Source organism: Denticeps clupeoides, chromosome 12 (genome assembly GCF_900700375.1).
Source record: "Denticeps clupeoides chromosome 12, fDenClu1.1, whole genome shotgun sequence".
Classification (NCBI taxonomy): Eukaryota; Metazoa; Chordata; class Actinopteri; order Clupeiformes; family Denticipitidae; genus Denticeps; species Denticeps clupeoides.
In genome coordinates, this window is record NC_041718.1 from 13,898,109 (window position 1) to 13,923,915 (window position 25,807).

The 25,807-nt window shown below is 43.8% G+C and overlaps 2 protein-coding genes across 4 annotated transcripts; one reads left to right on the forward strand and one right to left on the reverse strand.

Moving 5' to 3' along the window:
• Nucleotides 1-134: 134 nt before the first annotated feature.
• On the reverse strand, nt 135-8,989 carry LOC114800438 (protein-arginine deiminase type-2-like). Of its 3 annotated transcripts, none has more exons than XM_028997821.1 (16): nt 7,405-8,989; nt 5,362-5,530; nt 5,175-5,244; nt 4,550-4,611; nt 4,137-4,254; nt 3,873-4,025; nt 3,551-3,738; nt 3,354-3,457; nt 3,128-3,239; nt 2,865-2,972; nt 2,261-2,412; nt 1,986-2,133; nt 1,556-1,649; nt 1,370-1,449; nt 996-1,124; nt 135-645 (listed from the first exon to the last, which is right to left on the reverse strand). In XM_028997821.1, the coding sequence occupies exons 1-16, from the start codon at nt 7,491-7,493 to the stop codon at nt 412-414; spliced, it is 2,010 nt and encodes a 669-aa protein (XP_028853654.1). In that variant the 5' UTR covers nt 7,494-8,989; the 3' UTR covers nt 135-411. The 3 variants fall into 3 exon arrangements, with proteins under 3 accessions (XP_028853654.1, XP_028853655.1, XP_028853656.1); XM_028997822.1 differs by lacking the exon at nt 7,405-8,989 and adding an exon at nt 6,880-7,017; XM_028997823.1 differs by lacking the exon at nt 7,405-8,989 and adding an exon at nt 6,190-6,316.
• On the forward strand, nt 8,311-24,250 carry lrig2 (leucine-rich repeats and immunoglobulin-like domains 2). Its single transcript, XM_028997820.1, has 18 exons — nt 8,311-8,962; nt 9,283-9,357; nt 9,524-9,658; nt 9,748-9,888; nt 9,988-10,131; nt 10,606-10,749; nt 11,813-11,956; nt 12,381-12,461; nt 12,544-12,615; nt 12,799-12,867; nt 13,006-13,169; nt 14,628-14,939; nt 15,951-16,232; nt 17,326-17,757; nt 18,526-18,678; nt 19,654-19,791; nt 20,358-20,645; nt 21,618-24,250. The coding sequence occupies exons 1-18, from the start codon at nt 8,796-8,798 to the stop codon at nt 21,860-21,862; spliced, it is 3,186 nt and encodes a 1,061-aa protein (XP_028853653.1). The 5' UTR covers nt 8,311-8,795; the 3' UTR covers nt 21,863-24,250.
• The last annotated feature ends 1,557 nt before the right edge of the window (nt 24,251-25,807 follow it).

Below are 25,807 nucleotides of genomic sequence, written 5' to 3' on the forward strand. Positions count from 1 at the left end.
CACACACACACATATATATATAAAACCATAAACCAAAGAAACACACACACACACACACACACACACACATATATATATATATATATATATATATATATATTCCACCCAAAGAAATAATGTGAATAAGATCCATATACATTTTTACATGGTTTATTAAGAAGTCAATTACATTACATCAACAAATTAACACTTATCACAAGGCATTCAAAGTAAAACTATTTGGCGAGGGAAATTAAAATAAGACCTATTAAGCCCAGGTGAATTTTTTTTTAATTCAGTTAAAACATGACATTTGAAAAAAAAATTCCCATCATAAAAGCTTCTATATATACTTCTATGCATACTACTCCCTATCACCAAAGGTTTATCAGTAACAGAATATTTTTGGAATTTAGTTCCCTTTTCCACGCCTCACAGCTCCAGGCTCCACCACTTGGTTTTGAAGGGCTCTCTGCGCACGTTGGAGCCACAGTGCACCTCTCCCAGCAGTTTGTGGTAGGAGGCAAAATCATCGATGAAGGTGCAGCTGAGGCCCAGCGGCACCATCAGCGAGCACATCTCCGCCTCCAGGGCGCAGCGGCCGTTCACTTTGGGTCCGAATGGTTTGGGGATGCCGAGTTTGTTCCCCAGCACTATCATGTTCACCTGGTGGGAGGAAAATGATTCTGTTTTAAAATGTCCCTTGTACAGAACTTCCATACCACAAGGCTATGCATGTTCTGAAGCTATTGTGTTGCCATTGGGAAGAAATAGCAAAAATAGTATTTTGAAAGGCAGCACAGTGGCTCAGCATTTATCACACCTATAAGATTGTGAGTTCAAATCCCAGCTCAGACCTTGTGTGTGCAGCTTGTTTGCGTGCTCTCCCCGTGTTGGTGTGGATTTTCCCCAAGTTCATCCATGCATGCTAGTTTGTCTGTAAGTGTGAGTGCGTGTGAGAATGGTGTGTTGGCCATGTGCAACATTGTGTTACATTGTGTTACATTGTGTCTCACCATGTCTGGATAATACGCCGCAGCTCTGTTGTCCTCCAGGATTTTGAAGAGTATGGGCAGGTCGATGATATCTTCATCATCCAAACCCAGCTCCCTCTTTAGCACGTCTCTGTTCCAGTCGATGCAGTTCTGTGCCGACAAAAGAGACAAAGCACACGCACGTGGAGTCGACAATACTTCACCGAGCCTTCATTTCAGAACATGTTTATTTTAGATTATGCACAATTGATCAGGTTAAACTTTACTGAGCCCTGCAGCTATTGTTTACTCTGAGTTAATCACTTGTGTTTTTACAGTGCATATTTCTGTGGGCGATTAATCTTGTCAAAACTTGGTTCTACTGTAGAAAATTGTCAATAGCATTCCTTACTTACCTGAACATAAAGGTTTTCTGCTCTGAGTGCTTTGTCACTCAGAAGTTCATCCAGTGTAATTTCATGCTTTTTGCCTAGACCTGTTGAATAGGAAAGTTTCGTACATTTCACACAAGTTTCATGTCCCAGGAAGGCTTGAGGAAACACATGGAACCCAATATCACTCCAACACAGTGGGCAGCCTACCGTCAAACTGTTTGGCCTTCCCATACCCTTCATTCTGAAGCCTATGGAAAAGTTTATAACCTGCATCAGGACTGGCTAACAGCAGCCGGAAGCCCTGTTCATTGAAAATATAAGGAAAACATAATTAATACAATTAATATATTACTGTTAATTAATGATTTCCATACTGTGATAAAAAAAAATCCAACTCCGTTTGATTAGCAATTTATTCATATAAAAGTATTTCTGAATTATTATCTTATACCTTGGTCATGTACCACAATGATAAATATACATTTTTGTTGAATGCTGTTTAAAGTCTCTCATCAACCAATCAGAATCTAGTATTCCCCAACACAAGACAAACCAAGAAACACAGTGATAAGATTGTCTTGTATCCTGGTCTTCCCTCAGATGCCAAGCTTCATCTTACCAGCACAAAGATTTTTACCTTTCGGTCAGGTGCAGGAACAAAAGTCATGAACTCATCGACATGACCCACTACGAGCCAATCAGAGTACAGCGCGATTGGTTGCTGAACCTTCTGAGCCCACAGGAAGTCCTGCACCACTTTGGTCATGTTGCGGCCCTGACTGGTTCTAAAGGAATTAAGATGTCACTCTAGAGTAGACATTTCTATACAGGATTTAAAAGACTTGAGAATGCATGCATTTGTAGCTGCAGGGTTTTAACACCACTTCCATTTAAGGTTGTGAAGATACTTACGTGGGGAAGGCCACTCCTATGATAATCCTGCCTAGAGGGTAGGCCCTCCCATTCACAGTGACAGGTGGGCTCACCTCCAGGTTCCCGAATGAGTCAAGACTTGTGACTTTTTCATCCGAAGCCATCCTAGTCACATAGCCAAAATCTGGGCCCTACAAGTAGACACATGGAATAATCTCAGCCCCCTCCCGTTTAGAATAACATTCACTGAACATCAATGTGTGAAATAATCAAACATGTAAATATCAGTCATATACTCAACCATTCCAGAGCAAGATTTCTGGGCTAAACTACAGATGTTACCTTAAATCCAGCATAAAGTTTTTGTGGTTGTTTTTAACAAGAATGCCTGAATCAAAACTCCAAGTTAACTTTGGGCTAAACAAATGTGAAATATTTGCAAATTTCATCCTTCAATTTCCAAACCAAGTTTGCAGTGATGGGGATTTGTTCAGTGGCACCTCAGTGGCACCTTGGCGGACTGAGATTCGGCAACCTTCCTTAACCGCTAGACCACCACTGCCACCACCTCTGCTCATCAAAAAAAACAAGATCATGAACTGCCAATGGGCACAGGCTCATTGTGAGCAGACCAGTTCCTTACCAGGAGAACTTCATAGGGGAAATTTTGCAGCTTTCCATCACGGGGTGAATCCAGCACGACAGGGAAATGCTGGTGAGGGGCGTCAATGTAGCCAAACTCCAACTCATCCTGTTAATTTGCAATGTCTTTATGAAGCTACTCTAAAAAAAACGCAACCTTACACAGTCCCAGGTTTTCTACTGTAATGTTCTTCAGGTATTATATCAATTATATCATACATCATATATTATATCAGCGTGAATTAGGATATGATGGCAACTTACCTGCATCCATCGATCTCCTCTGTTCATGTACTCTTTGCAGATATTCAGCTTGTACCCACTTCCTTCAACCAGCGCCTTTATTTCCTTCAGGAATTTGTTGTTATCTGATGTGCTGTTATTACACGTTTACAGACCAGTCACCATTACTACAATGAGTACAGAACTCACTTGAGAGAATGCAGATTCGTAGAATGACAGCGGAGCTTTACAGTTAAAGGTGTCTCACCTACATACAAATACCTCCACTGGTTTAAGGGTGTTGGGTGTCATGATCCAGGGTGCCACGCGAAACACAACTTTATCTGTGAAGATCGGGGTCTCTGGGAAGTCCTGCAACCAGCAGCATTATAATAAGAATCGCCGCATGAATACCGGGTATCTGATTTCACACCAGAACCCGACTAGAACCCCCGACGGACATACCTGAGCACTGGGCTCCAGCAAGCTGAGGTTAATAGTCACCAGGCCGCCAAAGTCCTTGTCAGGGAACCTGAGGCCTTCCACGAAGAAGTCCACCTCGTTGCTGCCCCCCACATAGGGTACCTCCTGAGAGAGCACATCATTGCCCAGCACCAGGGGAAACTCTTTCACAAACATTGAAAATATTTTGTCTGAATGGCACAAAAAAAAGAGAGAGAAAGACATATTGTGGGGTTAGAATTCTCATTTCTGTGGGATATTCCTTATTATAGTAAAAGCTGAGAGCAGTGAGCAGGGTTTTCTGCAAACATCGGTGCAGACTTACGAAGTGACTTCATTGCTCCTTCCGGCTTTCTCTTTTTGAAGACGCGGATGCTCTCTCCATCACTCTGAGAGATCTGCAGGGCCAGCTTATAACCTTGTGGGAGCTCAGCGGGACCGTTAGTGCGCAGAACCATGCGTGACATGTCCAGGAGGTCTACGTTTTTTCAGAATTATTAATCAACCATCAATATTCCCATATGGCAACACTTAAAGGCAAAGGTAACACTTTGCCTTTATTACCTTTAACCCTCAAGACCTACTGTACCTGAAACCTTGGTTACTTTGTCAGTAGAACTGTCCACTTTCTTCATGTATGTGGACTCGGAGTCGCAATTGACCAGGAGGATGGCACCATGTCCACTAGGGCCCCACTTCCATGAGCCCTATTTTTCAATAAAAATTGCATTTATGATTATATAGTCTTTGGTGTTGCATATACTTTGCCAGCAAATGATACTATTTCATTGGTTTTGGACCAATACTCTTCACAATGTTAATATCAATAAAAAAAATATGGCTGGTCATCTAACCACATGAAAGGAAATATCCGCAAACAAAATGCAATAGACAGTAGTCTCAGTAACACAATTTCTCCATGCGGGCTGCATGCACTCCACACCACTAGTATTTGGTGGCCACGTGATTTTGCAGTGGAGGAGTCCTGATGACAGAGCTTACTTTGTTGGGGTTGTTCTTTTCCACCACACCGTCTCGGTCGGCGTCCACATCCAGAGAGATCTCTGCAGGAGAAAAGGCTCAGTGTTTCGCCCCAGATCAATTACTGCCTCCGACATCAACACTGGCACTCCCTGATGAATCCACAATAATGCCTCCTTCACAGAAACCGCAGCAGGTCGGCCAAGATCTTGTTTACTTTCTCAACCTTATCTTCTGTGGCAGTATCAGCAGTATCTTTACACTATTTTTACTTTACATTACCATACATTACACTCGTTTCACTGCTCTGTCTTCTTTGTTGTCCACATTTTGTTTGCCTTAAATGCTAGTCTTGCACTGCATGTTATGTTTGTCTATGTCACACAGACCATAACTTTGTGTAAATGATTTATGTAACACCTAGTTCCAGAGAAACGTTGTTTAAGTTCACTATGTGCCCTCTAACATGTATGTAGCTGAAATGACAGTAAAGCCCTTTAACAGATTGCTTTAGACAGGTTTCGGGGGTCTTTTCGAGAGCAAATGTATATTTTAGTCTTCATGCTGAACATGTAATCGTTATATAAAGATTAAGAGCATTTCAACATATTGATGGTTTATCCAGCATGTCGTTGCGAAAACCCACCCACTGCAGTGAGGTGCAGCACCGCTTTTCCCAGCTCCTCGGTCTTCTCTCGGTAGTAAGCAATGGACAGCTGCACACAAGATATTTGGTGTTTTTTAATTCCTGATTAAATCCGTACATTGTTTTCCTTTTTTTCATATCACACTAAATCACAATAAAGTAAACTGGGGATTGTATGTGTCGCTACCTTGTTGTCGTTGACACCTTCACTGACTTTGTTCATACTGATGGTCAGCACAGAGATTGGGAGGAGGCGCTGGAGGCCATCGCTCTGAGGCGCCTCGGTGGTGGGGACTTTGCACCGCACATTGGGGGTGTACTGTACGGCAAAGTACTTAGCCCTTGCAGGGGCACACCTGCAAGAAACACAAACCAGTTTCCATTGTCTTCATTCTGCTCCTCCAAACCAGGGTCACAAGGTACCTGACTATCAACCCTAAATGTGGAGCAATAACATAAAGATGGAGGGGTTTAAGGTCCGCTGACATTTTATTTTTGCTTTTATATCGGTCTTAGTTGTGTCTTAATATTGTACAGAATTATAGCCACTTTGAGCCAGTCAAACAATGAGATTTCCTCGGGATGCGCCGTTTCCGTGTCTGTAGCTTTAAATGCAAATGAAGAGGAGAGAGGTGGGACGAGGAGGAGAGCGGCATATAGAAGTGAGCAGGCATTTGTGGGAATAATGTCATCAACACCATTCACAACCACAATGTTTGGCACAGACGAGACATCATGTAAAGTTTCCCCTTATGATGTCATAAGGGGACAAATTCCAGATCCGGCCGTCTGAGCTGCTGATCTCTGAACACTTTATACTTATCGCCATTTCTAGCCACTGCAGGACCATAGACAGGCTAGGGGAACTCGTATTAATGTTAAATAATCTCACAACTGTGACATTTTCATGTAAAAATTTTTTTAAAAAAGTAGGTTTCTGAATATTGTACATAAAATATTAATTTGACTATTTGATTTGCTAGATTTTGTAAATTAGACAGACAAAAATCTTTACCTTGCCTAGTGTTGCAAAATCGTTCAATAGATCATTTCATACAGAAACACTGAAGCATGACACGGACTGGGCGTTCGCTGAAACTGCAGAAACATGTTTGCAGTTCGCATGAAAGACTGGGGAGAACAGAGAGCAAATAGAGAACGAGAATACCACCAACAACAAAAGAATCACACACATTTTCACAGGACAATGAAGTCAAAACTGGAAAAAAAACTGCCCTATGTACACAATGAATCCTTTCACTTCGCCAGGCTGGAGGAGTGCATTCCTTAATCCTACACTATACTCGAGAAACATGATATCCAGAAACTGAAAATATCTTTAGGTTCTAGTCTTCAATGAGTATATTTTTTACAATTAAGAAACTCTCATTTGGAATTAAGCATCAAGTCAATACTTCTATTAATTTACAAATTAATACCTACTACAGAATATATGTGCAGAGTTATTCCAGAAATGTGCTGTCTTGTGACCATTTGAAAAAACTGCATACATTATGGATTTGTGGTCTCCACAAATTTGTGCAAATCCTGATGATCCCTGTTATTCCGGCATAATCCAAACCATTTTTAAGTGGCTCGATGAGTGATGTGACATTTGCCTGCTGCCAGCAAAACATAGACAACACTGCAACACTGTGTCAACTTCATATTTTTCCCCGCTCTTATACATTAATCAACCCATTACCATTTAGACAGGTGGGTGTGGCCTCCTCATATTCCAGCACATTTAAAGGTCCCGCGATGGAATAAAGCAGTGTTTCTTGAGATGCTTTATCGTGCTCATGTTTTTCCTTAATAGCCTGACAGTAAACGAGTCTAGGCTTCGAGACGTGTGGGGTTGGAATGGAAACGCACGGTGACACGCAACCACGAGGGGGCGACAGAGCCCATAGGACGAGAAACACATTCGCGCGTCACCTTTTAAATACAATCATTTTATTAAGCAATTTTTAAAAAGGTTTATTCTATAATTTTATAAACAAAATATGAACTAGGCATACACTGTTGCATAGAACATAAAATAGCCGACTGAACGTGTGTAAGGTTCATTTAAAATAAAGTCAAACACATAATACATAATGTTAAGAAACTCACTTTACAGCATTATAACTGTTTTATGCGTTAATTTGGACTCCACGACTGCATTTGTAATAATACTAATTGACATGTTTTCGTAACATGTTTTTCGCAGTTTTAATGGCCTTCTCACCTGTGCAGGTTGACCTGTAGCTCCGTGCCGAGCACGTACACCGCGGTCCGCGTCCCGCCCGCCTCCAGCCGCACCGTCCTCCGGAACATGTTCTCCCCGCGGCCCTCTGCCGGTTCTGCGGCCCCACGGCCTAGTTTCGCACCTGGGCGGCGTCCGCGATGCCTCTGCGCTGAGGTGGTGCGGGCTTGTGCTGAACCGGCGCTTTTCTTCCTGGTTGCGGATCTGCGGACGACGCCCCAGGAGGGGCGCGACGTGCGCGGCCCCGGGGGCCGATTACGGTTCGGTATAAAAATAAAAGTCAATAAGCCTGTAGGCCTGCCATGCCTACAGCCTTATTTCTGAGAGCTTTGGGGTGTTTGTGATCATGCTAGAAAAAAAATGGGGTCAAGTGTCTTGCTCAGGAACACAATGAGTAATAAGTGGGGTTTAAACCTGGGACTTCATGCTCTTCTGGTCTATGGAAGTTTCGTAGTTGTCCAAGCCTCCCCTGACACCGACCACATGCTTTCTGTACCCTGGATGGGGATCCTCTTCTAAGCAAGTCCTTCCCAAGGTTTCTTCCATTTTCTTCCAGTTGGGGTTATGTCAACTGCAAAGGCCTGGAGAAGCTTACCTTGTCATACTGTATGTGATTTGGGGCTAAAGAAAAAATAAAGGCGGTTGTTGTTTGTCCCAAGATGTTCCCAAAGGTCGTGGCTGTTGTTAAGCCAATCACTGTGTGTTCAAAGTTTTTATAAAAAGGTGCATAAATGACTGCAGCACAGCACACGGTGTACACAACGAAACGTGTCCTCTGCTTTTAACCTCAGTTGCACCTTTTTTTTGGTTGAAAAATGGTTCGTGCTGCAGGGTTTCGCGAACTTGGCTGCGAGTTCTTTGATTTGTGACCTTGTGCATCACCACTCGCTCCGGACCGGCCGGACTTTGATTGAGGTCTCCGTTGGCCAATGGGAGAGCCGTACAGCGCGCAGCGTGGGCGGGCCTTATCCAAGGGATCCAGTGTCACAGAAGGAAGCGCCTTTGTTTTTCCCTTTAAAAAAATGTCGTGGGGAATGACGCCGAAATGCGGCCATAACTAGCGGTTCTGGCCGCGTTTGGCTTATTTCTGTCAAATTCCAGCGGACTGTCCGCCCGCATCACATGCCGAGCGCCTCTGCTCGGGCTGAGCGCGGGGCGGGACGCCAGGTTTTCCAGGACTTCCAGGTCCCGTTGAGGAAGAGCCGTCGGCGCTCCGGAGACCGAGGCGGGGGGCAATTCGTAGAGGCGGAGGACCGGCACGCCTTTGCGGGCATGCTCCGCGTCGCGGCCCGCGTCCACCGCGCCGGCCGCCCGCTGTAGACGGACCCGCGGCGCACTTTGTCGGAGAGGTGTTGGCGGCGAGGACACTCAAAATGGCGGAGGCCTGGCCCATCCCCCCGGCCCTGCTCCTGCTGGTTCTGGGCGCCGCGGCCTCGGACCTCTGCCCCGCTCCCTGCTCCTGTTCGGGACCCCTGGCCGACTGCAGCAGGAAAAAGTTGACGTCCGCCCCAGCAGACGTCCCTGTCTGGGTAACGCAAGTGTAAGTAACCCGTAGTAACGGAGTAATGACGCACCATCCGATGTACAATGTTAAACGACACCTGCGGGGGGGGGGAAACTGGGAATTCGTTCGAGTGTTGTATGGACTGTGAGCATATTTTTTTTCCAAGCTAGATTTTTCATCGTTTTAGTTTTGTAAATATGTGTTTACGTTTGCTGCACGGCGCGTCACGTGGTGTGACGCTGCGTCGCGATCAGTAAACACGTCCTGAGTGTCATTTTGCGTTTATTCTTGAAAAGTAGTTTTTTGCTTGTGATGATGACAAAAAACATAATTTTTAAATATATATTTATTTTCAGCTCTTTGAATCACAATGACCTGACCTCCATACCCTCTTTTGGAGATGCAAGCACAAACATCACAGCGTTGTCCCTGTAAGTCACCCCCCATGCATTTGAATTTGGATGTGCTTGATTTCCTGGTCTACATACTATTTCTAGTGGAAATATTATTCCAATCGGCAGTCATGCAGAACGTATTAAAAATTAAATCTCAATTCTGTCGGACCTGTCTTGATGTCTCTTCTGTTTCTGCGACCAGCGTTCATAATCGGATATCCGAGCTGCTGCCAGATCAGTTGCAGCTCCTCGGCTCCCTGGAGACCCTGGACCTGACCTCCAACTTTATCTCTGAGATCAGGGCTGGCGCCTTTCCACGCATGCAGCTGAAGTACCTGTGGGTGTCCTTCTCAGAAATCATTTTTTAAAAAGGCAGCGTCAATAATTTAATTTTTTTCTTGTGTTATTGTTATGTTATTTCTTCAGCAATTTGAGTAATAACAAGATAACACTTTTGGAACCTGGATGCTTTGACAACATAAGTTCTCTGGTGGTCCTGAAGATGAACAGGAACAGACTGAATGTCCTACCAGCCAAAGTGTTTGTGCTGTCAAACCTGCACTACCTGTAAGAACAGCTTTGCCTTTTGCCTTATTTCAGTGGCTGGTGTAGTGTTGGTGGAATATACCTGGTATTTCCCTGTAATTTTCCATATTTTTTTCTCAGGGAACTGAAACGCAACAGGATCAGGGTCGTGGACAGTTTGACTTTTAAAGGGCTCGACTCATTAAAGTCCTTGAAGATGCAGCGTAACGGCATCACCAAGCTTATGGATGGAGCCTTCTTTGGACTCAACAACATGGAAGAGTTGTGAGTGATTCCCTGTATTAGTATCCACCATCCATGTCTCATGAGCCCATGGTCATGTTTAACATGGAGAGAAATGGTTATTATATGTGAAAGTGAAGTGATTGTCATTGTGATACACTGCAGCACAGCACACGGTGACACAACAAATTTAACCATCTGTATTTAACCATCACCCTTGGTGAGCAGTGGGCAGCCATGACAGGCGCCCCGGGGAGCAGTGTGTGAGCTTTGCTCAGTGGCACCTTGGCGGATCGGGATTCGAACCGGCAACCTTCTGATTACGGGGCTGCTTCCTTAACCGCTAGGCCACAACTGTATAATACCTACCTAATACCTATAATACTGTACAATTGTTTTTTTATATCCTTCTGTTTGCATGCAGTAATACTTATAACTGCATGTACATCTATATTTTTTTGTGATGCCATTATTATTTTTTTTTAAGTTTATTATATATTTGTGATTCATGCACAGAGAGCTGGAGCACAACAACCTGACAGAGGTGAATAAGGTGTGGCTGTACGGTCTGCGGATGCTGCGCGTGCTGCGGGTCAGTCAGAACACCATCGGCCTCATCCGGCCCGACGCTTGGGAGTTTTGCGAAAAGCTGGAAGAGCTGTGAGTGTCCAGTGCTCCCTTACCGACCCGTTTCACCCTACCAGCGTTGCACGGAGTACTGATCCTAATGCAGCATTTTTCAGGCGCCCTTGGTAGTTACAGGGACAGTCCCCCTGGAGACACTCAGGGTTAAGTGTCTTGCTCAGGTAGTAAGTGGGGTTTGAACCTGGGACTTTGTGGTTCACCGTTTATTATGATTCAGACTGATAGAGGAATCTGCGGTTTTCTACCACGTAATGAGAAGGAGGCAGAATTGTGTATCGCATTTCCTCATTCAAGGCAAAATATTGGTATGACTCTTTTATTTCTTGATGTTATTACTTCTTAAGTTCTTGATTTTGCTCTGTTCATACAAGAATCACGCCTCCACTTTTAATTTGCTTCACTGCATTTCTGCTTGATGTTGTCCATGTAAGAGGAGCTGCCGTGAGAGGCACTTGACATTTGGGCGATTGCTTTATTCAATTACCTTTCATTCATTATAATGTCATTTCAAATTGCCTGTCGTTAATTGTGCTAATGGTCACTTGGTTTTGACTGTATTGTTGAAATAAGGGTGGTCGTAGCCTAGTGGGTAACACACTCGCCTATGAACCAGAAAACCTGGGTTCAAATCCCACTTACTACCATTGTGTCTCTGAGCAAGACACTTAACCCTAAGCTGCTCCAGGGGGGGACTGTCCCTGTAACTACTGATTGTAAGTCGCTCTGAATAAGGGCGTCTGGTAAATGCCTTGAATGTAAATGTAAATATAGAAGATCCATGAGTCCCGGTGTGGACTGGCTTTGCTCTCTAATGAAACACTCTGGATGTTGATTGGCTAAACGTCATTGTTGGCGCGTAGTCTTCCCACATACATTCCAGGCCCCTGGTGCGTTTCTCTCATTGTTCCCTTTCTGCTGTGATGGCACCGGGCCCGTTTTAATAAAAGCACGGTGTCGCCCCGTGCTATTGTAAAACGATCATGGAGGTATGTTTTCTCAGGAGCACCCTTGAGCACAGACTAGTTTTGTGGAAGCATTTCCCAGTGGTCCCTCATGCTTCATAATTGTTTTTCTCCAGGGACCTGTCCTTCAATCACCTCACCCGGCTGGAAGGGTCTGCTTTTGCGGGCCTTGGCCTACTCGTCAACTTGAACCTGGGGGACAACTTGATCAACCACTTGGGTGAAGGGGTCTTCAGTAACCTGGCCAGCCTGCGTACGCTGTAAGAGCCAAAGCACGCCTCCGCTTTTTTTAATTTACCACATTAATCATTGTAACTGCTACTGTCATGTGACCTGCCCTTGGCTGAAAATGAGTTTGTGTCTAAGCTATTTTATTCATAAGTAGAGCAAAATAATTAATGTTTACCCCTTCAGCATTAACAAAGTATTTAGGCTCAATTAACCATTTACAACCCAGCAGTGAAAGGAACATTCCTGGGAAGGGGGTGGGGCTAAGTGTATTAATTGGGCACGCAGAACAGAGAGCACATTGAGTCTAGGGTCGGGTTCTCCTCGTCCTGTAGTGTGCAGTGAGGCTGCTCCACTTTGGGGAGCTGTTCTGGCTTGACATTCTACTGAAATGCACATTATTTTTAACAACCTTAATCCAACCAGTTTTTTTAATTGTCATTTTGTGTCTTGCAGCAATATCTGCAATAACGAGATCTCCTTGGCCATTGAGGACTCTGTCGGAGTGTTTGTAGGAATGAAGGCACTGAACACTCTGTAAGAACTCCTCGCCTTCTGTGCAAAACAGAAAAGTTGTGTCTTGTCATTTATTCATGTATACATTTTATTTTTTGTTCAGCGTTCTACAGAAAAACAAGATCAGATCCATCACCAGTAAAGCGTTTGAAGGCTTGTCGGAGCTACAACACCTGTGAGTCCCCACATTCATTACAAATGAAGCCCACATTCATTACAAACTCATGAGGTGTGGAAAAGCTAGCTGTGACCAGCTCGGATTTCCATACCAAAAATGTGTCTTTTGTATTATATATTTTTTCCATTAGTCATAATATTTTAGGATGTTTTTTTTATCAGTTTTTTATTAATTTTCCAGGGACCTGAGCAAGAACAGGATTATGTCCATTCACCCTAATGCCTTCTCCCATATGAAACTCAAAGTGCTGTAAGTTTTATCCTTTTTTCCATTTTGTTTCTTTTTGAGCATTGGACACTTTTGTCCTGCACTTCAGTATTCATGTGTTTTCATCGTTTTGTCATATCTCTTGCCCACTAAAACGCAACTCTTCCTTTCCCCCTTCAGCTTGTTGAACACCACCAGTTTGTTGTGCGACTGCCACCTCCAGTGGCTGGGCCAGTGGTTGGCGGATAGTGGGATTGACCAGTCAGCGGTGGTGGTGTGCGCTCACCCCTCCGCTCTGCTCGCCCGCAGTGTGCTGACGCTGAGCCCGGAGGAGTTCGTCTGCGGTGAGTGTTTTTCACAGGGGACCGTGGGAATGCAGTTGCGCCTTTTCCACTGTTAATATTCAGAGTGCATGGCTCAACATTTGATTTGTGTCGACTTTAAGGTTTTGTGTGGGATTTGTTTTTTTTACGTAAGCCTTTGTCGTTTCTGCACAGATCAAGTTGTTTCTTATTGGATAACAATGATCTCTTTGAGCTCAGGATTTGACATTTGGTAAATGTGAAATCAGAATAATAGACAAGCTGTTCATAATATTAGGCCAAACTGCCTTAAGCCATCAGTAAAAGAATAAAAGAGGGTTAAGCTTAGCTGAACTCCACAGGTTATATGGATAGTAAAGTCCAGTGTGTTATAAATTGCTGGCATGCAGTATAATCAGTGGGGCTGAAATATTATATTTTAATTTTTTTCATTCTCTCCCATCCAAACGAGAGCTAACTAGGATTTGTCTCCCATAGGGCCAGGCAAAACAATTGTTTTATTAAACTAATCTAATGCATTTTCCCAAATTTTTGATTATTTTCACATTAATTAACTAATATAGCAATTTATGCATTCTAATGAACATACTTAAATGAAAAAATAATTAACATGCGTAAAATAGGGGAAAAATACTGTCTGAGGTAGCATTCATTGCCGCAGGTGATTGGCCCCAGCCCTTATCTCCCTCAACGTATACACTGATTCCTGGTTACATCAGTCCTTCCAAGAATTCTCATATGTTGCGATCGCAACAATTAGCCAAAGTTCTGACAGTGCAAATTATTTGCGTTTTGCACTTTTGTTAAATCACTGCAACTCTTGCAGCACTTCCTACATTTTGCATCACTGAAATGAAATCAGTTTTACAAGTAGACAATAGGAATGCTTGCAATAGGAATGCTGCTCATTTACCCCCATGGGACCTGTGTCCCTTTTTTCTTATAATGGCTGACGCTGCTGTTGGACCACGTGACAGGAATCCTGTTCAGCTTCGCCATTACTGGCAAATCACATGTTGCAGAACATGGACGGTCTAGCTCCAACATCTGAACTCATGTTAGATGTCATGGCGGGCAGCTCATCACAATCAAAAACACTCTCACATCTGCCTCTCTGGAACTATTTATACTGGACAGCCAAATGTCACTCTCAGTCTTCCCATTACACTATTTAGTACAGCATGCAATGTGGTGGAACAAAATCTATAGTCGTCAATTGAAAAAAATTCTACCGCAAAGCCCTCACAGAGAGATGCAGATATGCGTGACCTGCCAAGGCAACTCACCGCGATGGAGTCTCACTTATTTTACAGCAGAAAAATACACCACAGCTTTTAATTGCAACTTTTTGGCAAATTCAAAGGCATTTTAGATCGCAACAATCATTAAAGTTAATCACGAAATCCTGGAGGGACTTATCAATGCACATTTAGCTGTGAAGTTGTCCACTGAGCTGAGACTGTTCCTTTGGTCCCACAGGTGACTTCCCCAAACCGCAGATCACCACCCACCCGGAGACTTCGGTGGCTCTGCGCGGGACCAACGTGACCCTGAGCTGCCACGCCTCCAGTAGCAGCGACTCCGCCATGACCACGGCCTGGAGGAAGGATGGGGAGGTGCTCTATGAGGCTGAGGTGCAGACCTACGCCCGCTACCAGGAAGGCCAGTTGCACTACACCACCCTACTGCACCTGCTTAACGTGAACTTCACGGACGAGGGCTGCTACCAGTGCGTCATCTCCAACCACTTTGGCTCCAACTACTCGAACCGGGCCAAACTCACAGTCAATGGTGAGTAGAGCACCATGCTGGTTAGTCAATAAAGTGCTGCTTTAGAGGAGCAGTCTCTGTTAATCTACTGGAGGGATCGAAACCTCCGTGTGGTGTTATAATGATGATGACGGTGGAGACTTAGTTGTCACTGGTGTTTGTCCAATTTAATAAAGAAATAAAAACCATTTAGGCCTTATTTTTTCCATGGCATCTGTGCTTGTCAAGATTAAGTCTGCAATCACGAGCATGATGTTATTATTTGTGTGATTTTGCATCTGTGCTAGAATAATTCATCATACAAATGAATATGGTGTGTGCTGACATGTTGTCAGCTTTATGACAAGGCACGTCTAACACTTGTCTGCATAGATTTTTTGTGTGATTGCTTTTTTGCACCAAACTGATGGTGCCGACTTCAGTTAGTTAATCTTCCACAGATCAGCACTATTACATTAGCTGGGAACCCGTAAATTAGACAGGAAATGTGTGAGATTCCGGCAGCTTGACCATCACATTCTTCTGCTTTGTCCTCACTTGGAGGTCAGTCAGAATATGTTTGAATATGTTTGCATTTGGCAGACGCCCTTATCAAGAGTAGTTACAGGGACAGTCCCCACTGGAACAACTTAGGGTTAAGTGTCTTGCTCAGGGACACAATGGTAGTAAGTGGGGTTTGGACCTGGGTCTTCTGGTTCATAGGCAAGTGTGTTACCCACTAGGCTACTACCACCCTACATGTTTTCATTTTATGTGTGTGTGTGTGTGTGTTTTCCTTACTTAGTACCTAGAATTTGATTTCCTGTCCATGGAACATCTTTATCCTGCCCTCCGAGCATCTGGCCTGAAATGGCTACAAATTAAATTATCTGTTACCATCTTGCCGGTTTAGTGTGGACTGGGGGTTGTGCAGGAGCTCGTATGCTGCCGTGGTACACTACAGTGATTTCAGATGTTTTTTATGCTGCAAGCTGGACTCTGTGACAGCCTGGGGCTTATGCTTCTGCATATGTGTGTGTGTGTTTTTGGCAGAGCTGCCCTCCTTTCTGAAGACTCCCATGGATTTGACCATCCGTACCGGCACTATGGCCAAGCTGGAGTGCGCAGCAGACGGTCACCCATCCCCCCAGATCGCCTGGCAGAAGGATGGGGGCACCGACTTCCCAGCTGCCCGAGAGCGGCGCATGCACGTCATGCCCGATGACCACATCTTCTTTATCGCCAACGTGAAAACCGAGGACATGGGCGTGTACAGCTGCACGGCCCAGAATGCTGCTGGAAGCCTGTCGGCCAATGCCACCCTCACTGTGCTTGGTGAGTTCCTGTTCTGTCACGCACACCAATGTAGGCATGTCAGAATTATTTCAGTTGCCAGCTAAAAAACTTGATTGCGATACAATGCAGCACAGCACACGGTGAAATGTGGTTTAACCCGTCACCTTAGTGAGCAGTGGGCAGCCATGACAGGCGCCCGGGGAGCAGTGTGTGAGGACGGTGCTTTGCTCAGTGGCACCTTGGCGGTTCGGGATTTGATCTGGCAACCTTCCAATTATGGATCTGCTTTCTTACCCGCTAGGCCAACCACTGCCCTATTCATGCCCTATAGCTGTGCATGAATAAATGCACAGACTTGAGTTAGATACATAGTTACAGGACAACAATTATACTGCATTATATCATGACTATATGTTTCCTTTGGTAATTTATTTTCAATACAGTGGTATCCAGTAATGGTGTATTTCTTCAATGCTTTTAAAAACGCAGCAATTTATGGTAAAAGTTCTAAAAGCTGATCATTTTTTCATAGAGAACAGTCCTGCAATTACAATGAACAGCAGTGTCATGACATTGTTATTGTGGAGAACATATTGAGATTTTATTGTATCATGGGATTGTCTAGGATTTTTGTTGTATATTTCATTTCTCCACCAACAACTCCCTGGAATTGCTTTGGATGCATTGTGAAGTACCAACAGTATGTGAGAAGTTGGTTGTGATCTACAAACCGGATTCCAAAAAAGTTGGGACACTAAACAAATTGTGAATAAAAACTGAATGCAATGATGTGGAGATGGCAAATGTCCATATATTATTTGTAACAGAACGTAGATGACAGGTCTGACATTTAATCCGAGTAAATGTAGCATTTTAAAGGAAAAATGTTGATTCAAAATTTCACGGATCAACATATTTTTCCCTTAAAATGATACATTTTCTCAGTTTAAACTTTTGTTCTGTGATTTAGGTTCTGTTCTGAATAAAATATTAGAAGTTGGCACCTCCACATCATTGCATTCAGTTTTTATTCACGATTTGTATAGAGTCCCAACTTTTTTGGAATCCGGTTTTGTAATAATATTAGCTGTGTTCAAGTTGTTTACTTTGCGACGCTTCCTTCTTTTGACAGAGACTCCTTTTTTTCTGCGCCCGCTGGAGGATCGTACCGTTGCTCGTGGTGAGACAGCAGTGCTGCAGTGTATTGCCAGAGGCAGCCCGGCCCCCCGCCTCAACTGGACCAAAGACGATGGCCCACTGATGCTCACTGATCGCCACTTCTTCGCCGCTGCCAACCAGCTACTCATCATCGTGGACGCTGGCCCGGCAGACGCTGGAAAGTACACGTGCATCATGTCCAACACACTGGGCACAGAGCGTGGACACATCTACCTCAGCGTCTCCCCGTCCGCCAGCTGCGACCCAGCTGAGCAGGACGGCTGGGCCATGGTGGGCATTGTGGTGATTGTGGTGGTGTGCTGCGTGGTGGGCACCTCCCTGGTGTGGGTCATAGTCATCTACCACATGCGTCGTAGGAGCGAAGACTACAGCATTACCAACACAGGTCAGTGCCTTCTGCCAATCAAATACACGTTCTCAAATGTTCTCACGAGTTAGCAGGGTACATTACACCTTTGACTCCAACTACTCCAACCGGGCTAAACTCACAGTCAGTGGTGTTGTGTTTAGCCAATAAAAGTCTGTCCAGTGCTGCTACTGGAGGGTGTTTTGGTGTTTTATTGATTATTAAATGGGGTTTGAGCAGCACAGTTTAGGTATATTTAGCTAGTTTACGCAGGAAGCAGTTTCATTCTTATTATGAGTATTATTTATTATTGAATGTCGTCCACAGTGGCCCACATGGTTGTGAGTTTATGGCATCGTGTGTGTGCAGTAGTTTGTAGTTCATGGCTGCCCACTGCTCACACAGTTTGAGAACCGAGTTACAAAATGAAAGTAATGATAAGTAAATCTTCTTGTTGTGGTTCTATTGCAACAGATCTCTGAAATAAAAATCCTAGGCCTTTTTTTACAAAAAGGAAAGGAATCGTACCTGAAAAAAGTGTGGTTCCAGTTGACTGGTGCCACAAATTTCGCTTTGTAGTTAAATCAAAGTGTTCACTTTTGTAGTTTCTTTTACTGTAGCAGCTTCCCTTTTTTCTTCTGTGATCATTTAAAAAAAAAAAAAAAGTCAACACGATGTTCACCCTGCTTCTGATGTGTTTGTTTCAAAGCAAATCCACCTTCAGACACTAGCTGCTCAGCTGTCAGAATGAACTGCAGGGTGTGACGGGCGTGACAGTCTCTGTGTCTGTGTGTATTGTGTTTACAGATGAAATGAATCTCCCAGCGGACATACCCAGCTACCTGTCCTCTCAGGGCACCCTGTCTGAGCCTCAGGAGGGATACAGTGGCTCAGAGGCCGGCAGCCATCAGCAGCTCATGCCCCCACTGGCCAACGGATATGCACACAAGGGCACGGACAGTACGTTGCCATTGATTCACATATGAATGGCTTTGGGGGTTTGCGAGATGGATGAATAACTAGTCTGGGATCCCATATGCAACAATAACATATTTCTCAGTCTATTATGTGACAATATATTTTGTGTGTATTCATATATTGTGAATTGTACATAGTAATATATGTTGATATGTTCTATAATAATATTTTTTTATTTGTATGCAATATGTGAATATATGAAAAAGGATATATGACAAAATATGAAAATACTGCAATTATTGCTGTTTTCATATATTGAATAAATACATTGTTATAATATTGAATATATTATTATATATACTGAAAAATTATTAAATTTATATTAAATTTAAATTATATTAAATTAGATTATATATTTAGGGGCATTGCAAAAGTGCATTGCAAATATATGGGGACATTTCTCAAATATTGATATATATTTACCAATGTATTGCAATATAAATTCTAGTATATAGCAATTTGTTTCACAAGGGTTTTGGGTTCAGGTAATCAGAATTACAAACATTCCCAATTTTACAATGCGACCATCAAATCATTTTTTTATAACTAGTGAAATGCTTGAGTGAAAAAAACAGGTGAGTGATATAAAAGCAGTGATATCACAAAAAAATATACGACATGATATAGAAATTCACATTTACATTTATCAGACCCCCTTATCCAGAGCAGCTTGCAATCAGTAGTGAGATGGACAGACCCCCTGTAGACACTCTTAAGTGTCTTGCTCAGGGACACAATGGTGGTGAGTGGGGTTTGAACCTGTGACTTTGTGGTCTTCTTGTTCAAAGTTGAGTGTCTAGGATACTAGCACCCTGGAACCCCAGAAATGTATTGGTTGGGTGTGATTCTGTGTTGTAATTTGTCAAATACAACGATATAATGCTGTTTTCATTCTGGCAGGGCAAATGGTCCAATTAATGTGTTTCTAACAAAAACATTTTGTGTGCTGACTGTTAGGTGTGTGTTACGGAGACCCCAGCAGCGAGATGGATCCAGAGGGGAACGGGCTGCTGCCGAACCGAGTCGGCTCCCTGTTCCACACCCACACCAGCTTGCACCCCGCAGAGCCACGGGAGGGGCTGGCGACTTCGGCAGGTACACCCACAGGGGCAGTGGTGGCCTAGTGGTTAATGAAGCAGCCCCGTAATCAGAAGGTTGCCGGTTCTAATCCGCCAAGGTGCCACTGAGCAAAGCATCACATACAGTATGTTTCAATGGGTTTGGACAGACCCTACAGCTGACACGCCCCCACACTTGACCCTTCTGCACACAAGGAAAAACTCTAGGAGAGAGAAGTGCAGGGTTTGTGATTGTCCTATAAGAAAAAAAAAGGCCTACAGTTTTTAGAGGAAGAGAGGTCCAAAATGTAGTAATATGTAATGTAATATCGTGATACTGATATTAACCGAGCATTTACTGAATATTGTGATTGATCTGTTCAGGGAGCTTTTTGTTGCCCTTGGTGCCTTTGGCTTGCTCACTAGGATCCTTAAGTGATGTCGTTTTAGATGTGAGGCTCTTTTTGTGCAAGCGTACATTGTAAAAATAAAAATTGATTAATCCGTAGAAGATGCATGAGGTATAGATTTTACAGTGTAGTAAGAGAGCTGTGAGTACTCTCATGGAATTGGTTGGTTGGGGCATTTGTCTCTCCTCAACAGGAGGTGCCGGACCACTGGTTATCTGTCCCGACTGCTACGACAATGCCAACATCTACTCTCGTACGCGGGAGTACTGCCCATATGCATACCTGGCTGAGGACGACCCCTTGGACAAGAGCCTGTCTGGGATGATGGCGCAGCTGCCACCCGAGGGCTATGGGGGTGGCCATGCTCAACACGAGGATACGGCACTGGAGAGCCTCATCAGCAATCCTGACGCCTCAGTGTTTCTCGCCAGCCATGACCCTCAGTGCAGCACACATGCTGCAGCAGAGCCCTGCGGCTGTGGTGAGAAGGCACACACACACTCATTACACACTGCTGTAGAACACACCCACCTACACACAGTGCAGCAGAGCCGATAGCCAGTGATGGGAATAACGGCGTCACTGAAAAACAGAAGGGCTACAAAATCTTAAGCATTTACTGTTTACATCGTTACCACGGCAATACGTTACTCACAGTAACATATAGCATGTTACTGTAATTAATTAAGCTGTTTTCGTCCGACCAGCCACAAGTGCAGGAACGCATTTTATTGTCTTTGGTGAGGGGCGAGAGGACGGGTAAGACAACTGCATAAGTGATGATTGGCTATGGTTGATGATAAGCCAACCAGAGGCTGGTGTGTTTTGTTTCCATGAATTCAAATATACAGACGCAAGAGAGACACAGGAGTGTTTGTACAGTGGAAATACGAACATGATTGAACCTTATTGAAGGTAGAATGTATATGTTAAATGTAAATTATCCCCAGGAAGTGAGTTTTTATCCACATTGATGACAAGATATTAAAATCTGACGTAGCTCATCTCTTCGACTCATGCTTCATCAAAACTAGCTGCCAAGAATGTGGAAGCTGATGGCAGTGAAAACTCAGGTGGGGCTAACATGAGCTCTGCTAATGAAGGAGGAGCCGGAGCAGTGCCCTACACATTTTTTAACATTACTTTAACGTTACAACTCAGTTACAAACTCAGCTTTAAATAAACTATAACTAATTACTTTTTTAAAGTAGTGTTCCCAACACTGCCAGAAGCTGTTGTGGAACAGGCACATGCATGCTCAAATTTTCACGGTTTTGGAGCTTCAGCTTTAACTTCAGTAACTTCTAGTACTACAGGAGAACACACACACACACACCTGAAGGGCCCTGAAGCTGTGCTCATACTTACAGATGAAGGGAGAACCAAACACACACACACCCCACTTCTGAGAGCACGTCATGGCTAACGTTGCATCTCCCCTTTGCTCCTCCAGGCGACCCACCTCGGCTCTTTTGGTCAGACCACGAGGACCACGCTCTGGCACCCCCTGCTGTTGCCCCTCAGCAGCAGCAGCAGGCAGTGACTGTGCACAAGCCTCCCCCAGTGTGTCCTGTGGGTGAGGGCTGGGCGGAGAGGAGAGAGCAGGGTGACAGCACCCCCTCCGCACACTCGCAGGAGGGGCAAAACTGCGCCTCATTTAGGACTAACCACCAGGAGCCTACTTCTGCACCCACTTAGGGGTCACAACTTTCATCCTTTGCCTCGCCCACCCTTGTCACTGTGTCTTACACCCCACTACCTCCAAAGACGAGCTTCACTATCTGCCAAAAAAAAAGTCTACTCTTGTGTGTTTACACCTTCACATCCTGCAGAAGGGAACGACAAACAAGGGCCCGAGCATCGGCGGGCTCAACACTCCCCAACCCTGTCTGAGACTGTGAATGTACTCGTCCCACGACTCACTGTACACCGCTAACCTTAAAACTCTGAAAATACTCCTCATCCCCACAATCTTCGTCTGTGGTCTGGACGGCAAAGCATCAAATTGTGTGTGTGTGTGTGATGAGTGCGCTGTGACCGGATTGTGGCATTTTGTCGAGGACTTGACAGTTGATGTCAGACTTCTCTGAGGTACTTTGTCAGGGTGTCTTGCTCCCTTGTCCAGATGAAATGAGCTCCTCTGCGGCCTTTTTACATTCCTTACAACCCCTATGGGAGTCTAAGGTTCATTATCCGCTGCTGTGGTACGAAGGTTCTGCTCTGCCACTGCAGATATATGTTTTTTAATTTTTTTCCAGACTTTTTTCCTGCATTATAAACAGAGCAAGTATATAAATATATATATATATATATGTAATGTTATGTTCTCTTTATATATCTTTTTTTTATTGTTTTAAGGAAAGCGCATTATGAAGCAAGCTTAAAAAGACGCATATTGCACCTTTCGACAATCAGGCTCTTGTGGTGTCTTAGTGGCTCTCTTAGGGCATGTGTATGTGAATGTGCTAGAACACGGGGCATGCAAGTTTGCCCTGGATCACTGTGGCTCCATGTCTTTTGATCACTGTGGCTCCATGTCTTTTCTCTTGGTTTGAATCCTCACTAATTATTCATATTGCTTTCATTTGGATGCAACTCAGGCTATTTTTTTCCCTCTGTCAGTTGTTTGACAGAAGGTTGTTTAATGCAGTCTGCACACATCTTTTAATGGGACCGAGGGTACAGTTAAACATGTTTGTCTCCGGGGCATGTTTATGCAAATTTAGCGTGTATGTATGCATTTGTGGTTACATACGTTTGGGTCGTGAATAATTCAGGAAAAGTCTCATGTGATATGCTGCAAACTGATTCCCAGCATGAGTCCTTCAGGTACATCAAAGTAAATGGGTGACACATCAGTGGTGTTGAACAGTATTGCCAATTTACTTGTGGTAGTTTGTGGTTGTTGTTTTTTTATGCAGACCCAATCCTTTACTTTTTGGGAGTTCAGGATATTTTTCTTGGCCAAATATGCATTTTCTTTGCTTTCTTCAGGTTTGAGTTTCATTAACACATGAACCTCATTCCAGAGGGTATGTTTCATTGAACATGTGCTGAATGCATCTCTATTGTGCTTTTTCATGATTCCTGCTGTCCCCATAAAAACAGATTCCAGGTGAGCATGCTCCACCAGACCTACACCACTTTCGTGGATTTAAAGAGAGCTCTCTTTAAATCCAATAAGTCCAGAAGCAAATGCATCATGCATATTTATGAATGCTCTTTATGCATAATCAGTCCTGGTTTTGTTGAGCATGTTCTGCCGCCATGTAACATGTGCGTTACTGTTTTCTTGTACACACATTCCCCCTGATACGAAATATTTATTTGTGTTTTTTTTTTTTGTTTTTTTTTTTGCATCAGTGGTTCAGTAGCATTACTTTAGAAAAGTTCTAATCTCCAAATGGTGCTATAAAAAAATCCCTGAAGGGGAGTTGTGACACAATATTTAAAGACATCTTTTGTGCATTTCCTTCACATTTAAAATTCACATTCATCCTTGTTTCAAATAATCGTTCCTCCCCTTATTCCCAGTAAAGGCATTTCCACGCCTTGTTACTAGAATACTGATGTTCCTGAGCTTTTTGCAACAAGCAAGTCAGAGGCAATAAAATGTTGCATTAATATCCAAGATACCACAACAATCAACCCCCCTTATTAAAGTAAAGCAATTTAATTTGTGGACTTGCTCCTCTGCCTTTTATTGGATCTGTAGAGATTCTTCAAGTAACCACTGTTGTTAATGAAGCCACTAGCTACTTCCTTTAAAGCCTGTTTCCGAAGACCAGAAGTTGAAGTCTATAATAAAAGTGCTTTTTTTGTCCTGTGTTGAATGATGAGCAAAAACTGAGTATGATCTGAATTTTCTGTTTTCTGAACAAGATGTTTTGCATCAAAAGTGAGTCCCCCACTCTAATCAATTTATACCAAAGTTCAGCATTACTGCTTTGACAATGTCATGCTGCTTTTTATGTGTTCAACAAATGTTTTTTTAAATACCTGTACATCTTGCAGAGCATGTATAAATGTGTTTTTGTTTGATTAAATGTAGCTTACATTTAAATATTAAATTCTGATATACAGTTATATTTGTGTCGGGGGTCTTCTTTTAGTTTTCTAAATCTGTGTGAAGATCAAATTTAAGGCTGATGACATATATGCTGTCTTATGACCCGCTCTCTGACCCTGGCCTGGATATGTGACCTGGATCTGACTGCGCATAATAAATGGTTCAGAGAAGCCCTGTCAGATTGCCCACTTAGACTTTTTGTCATGATGGGTGAGCTGTAAAGCATCTGCCTTCCAGGGAGCACAACAGAGCATTGATTTCTGTTGTGTCCTATTCCTGCAGTCTCGGTTCTGACTGTTTTCTGCTTTAAATAGAAGTCTCTTTAATATACACATACAAACATTTGAAAAGGAGCATTCAATATTTGCCAGAACGCCTTCATCTTACGCCCTCAAATTAAAGGTGAAAGTCCATAAATTAATTGAACACCAATCGCTTCATTCCAAGTCCATTGTGGGGGTGCACAAGAGGCAAAATTATGACCTGAGCATTCTGCAGGATCCGCAGCAGATTTTTGATCTGGATTTTGAACCAAACACAAGCAAAGCGTTGAGTCATGTGCTGTAGATGAGATGAAAGAACCTTCAACCGAGCGCTGAATTATTCATTCATGTTCACGTCTACCATCTACCATGGCATCCCGCTTCGGCAGGCCTGGCGTCTCTGCCAGTTTATTATGCGGATATTTTAGCATGCACAGCAGCCCCATTCGCTGGAGTCGCCATGAGGACGGCCCGCACTTCACCGAATGCCCGAGCCGGGCTTAATAAAGCCTCCGCCCTTCCTCACATTCTGTATATGCAAATGATGATAAGAGGATTGAAGCTGGTATGATAAGGTGTGATTCGCACTCTTATTCTTTGCGCTGGGACTCAGAGCATCAAAGCCAGACAGCAGTGTGTGAGCTTGTTTGACGGATTAAGAAATGTGCACGTGTGGATGTTTTCACCGTACACTTAAAAAAAAAAAAAAAAGTGGGCAGCCATGACAGGCGCCCGGGGAGCAGTGTGTGGGGACTTTGCTTTGCTCAGTGGCACCTTGGCGGATCGGATTCGAACCGGCAAGCTTCTGATTATGGGGCCGCTTCCTTAACCACTAGGCCACCACTGCCCCAGTGATTGTCTTGCCTTCCTTATGGCTATTCATTTGTATGCTGTTGCATATTTTCTTAAATGCAGCTAATTAGCAACACTAACCAATTGGCTGGATGAGACAAATTCCTGTCTGGATTTTTTTCTGCGTTTTACATGATTTTTACATGCACTCCACGGTGTGTAGCTTCACCGTTCCCTCCACAGTGGACTGGGGGTTGTTCTTGCCTTTGGACACAGATGGCTGGGACAGGTTCCAGTGGCCGGATAAACGAGTTGTTAAAACGGATGAACGGATGGATGGGTTTCGTTTGCTCCTGTCCATCAGCACGTACACGTATTTGTCTGTGATATGATCCGCCTGTAAAGGCCACAGAAATGTCTCTACAACGCCCACATCTGCACGTTGGAAGCAGGTCACGTGGCCAGTCAGGTGGGGGACATTTACATTTTCCTGCGTGTGTTGCTAAGGGACAGAATGGT

What these genes read in the sequence shown, in the direction of transcription:
- LOC114800438 (XM_028997821.1), bottom strand. Translation starts at nt 7,493, where the DNA reads ATGTTCCGGAGGACGGTGCGGCTGGAGGCGGGCGGGACGCGGACCGCG. An exon ending in GTGGAGGTATTTGTATGTAG is followed by an intron (nt 3,240 to 3,353) that starts GTGAGACACCTT and finishes GTGTAATAACAG; the next exon opens with CACATCAGATAACAACAAAT. An exon ending in CGGCGTATTATCCAGACATG is followed by an intron (nt 646 to 995) that starts GTGAGACACAAT and finishes TCCTCCCACCAG; the next exon opens with GTGAACATGATAGTGCTGGG.
- lrig2 (XM_028997820.1), top strand. Translation starts at nt 8,796, where the DNA reads ATGGCGGAGGCCTGGCCCATCCCCCCGGCCCTGCTCCTGCTGGTTCTG. An exon ending in TGCGAAAAGCTGGAAGAGCT is followed by an intron (nt 10,750 to 11,812) that starts GTGAGTGTCCAG and finishes GTTTTTCTCCAG; the next exon opens with GGACCTGTCCTTCAATCACC. An exon ending in GGGGCTGGCGACTTCGGCAG is followed by an intron (nt 19,792 to 20,357) that starts GTACACCCACAG and finishes TCTCCTCAACAG; the next exon opens with GAGGTGCCGGACCACTGGTT.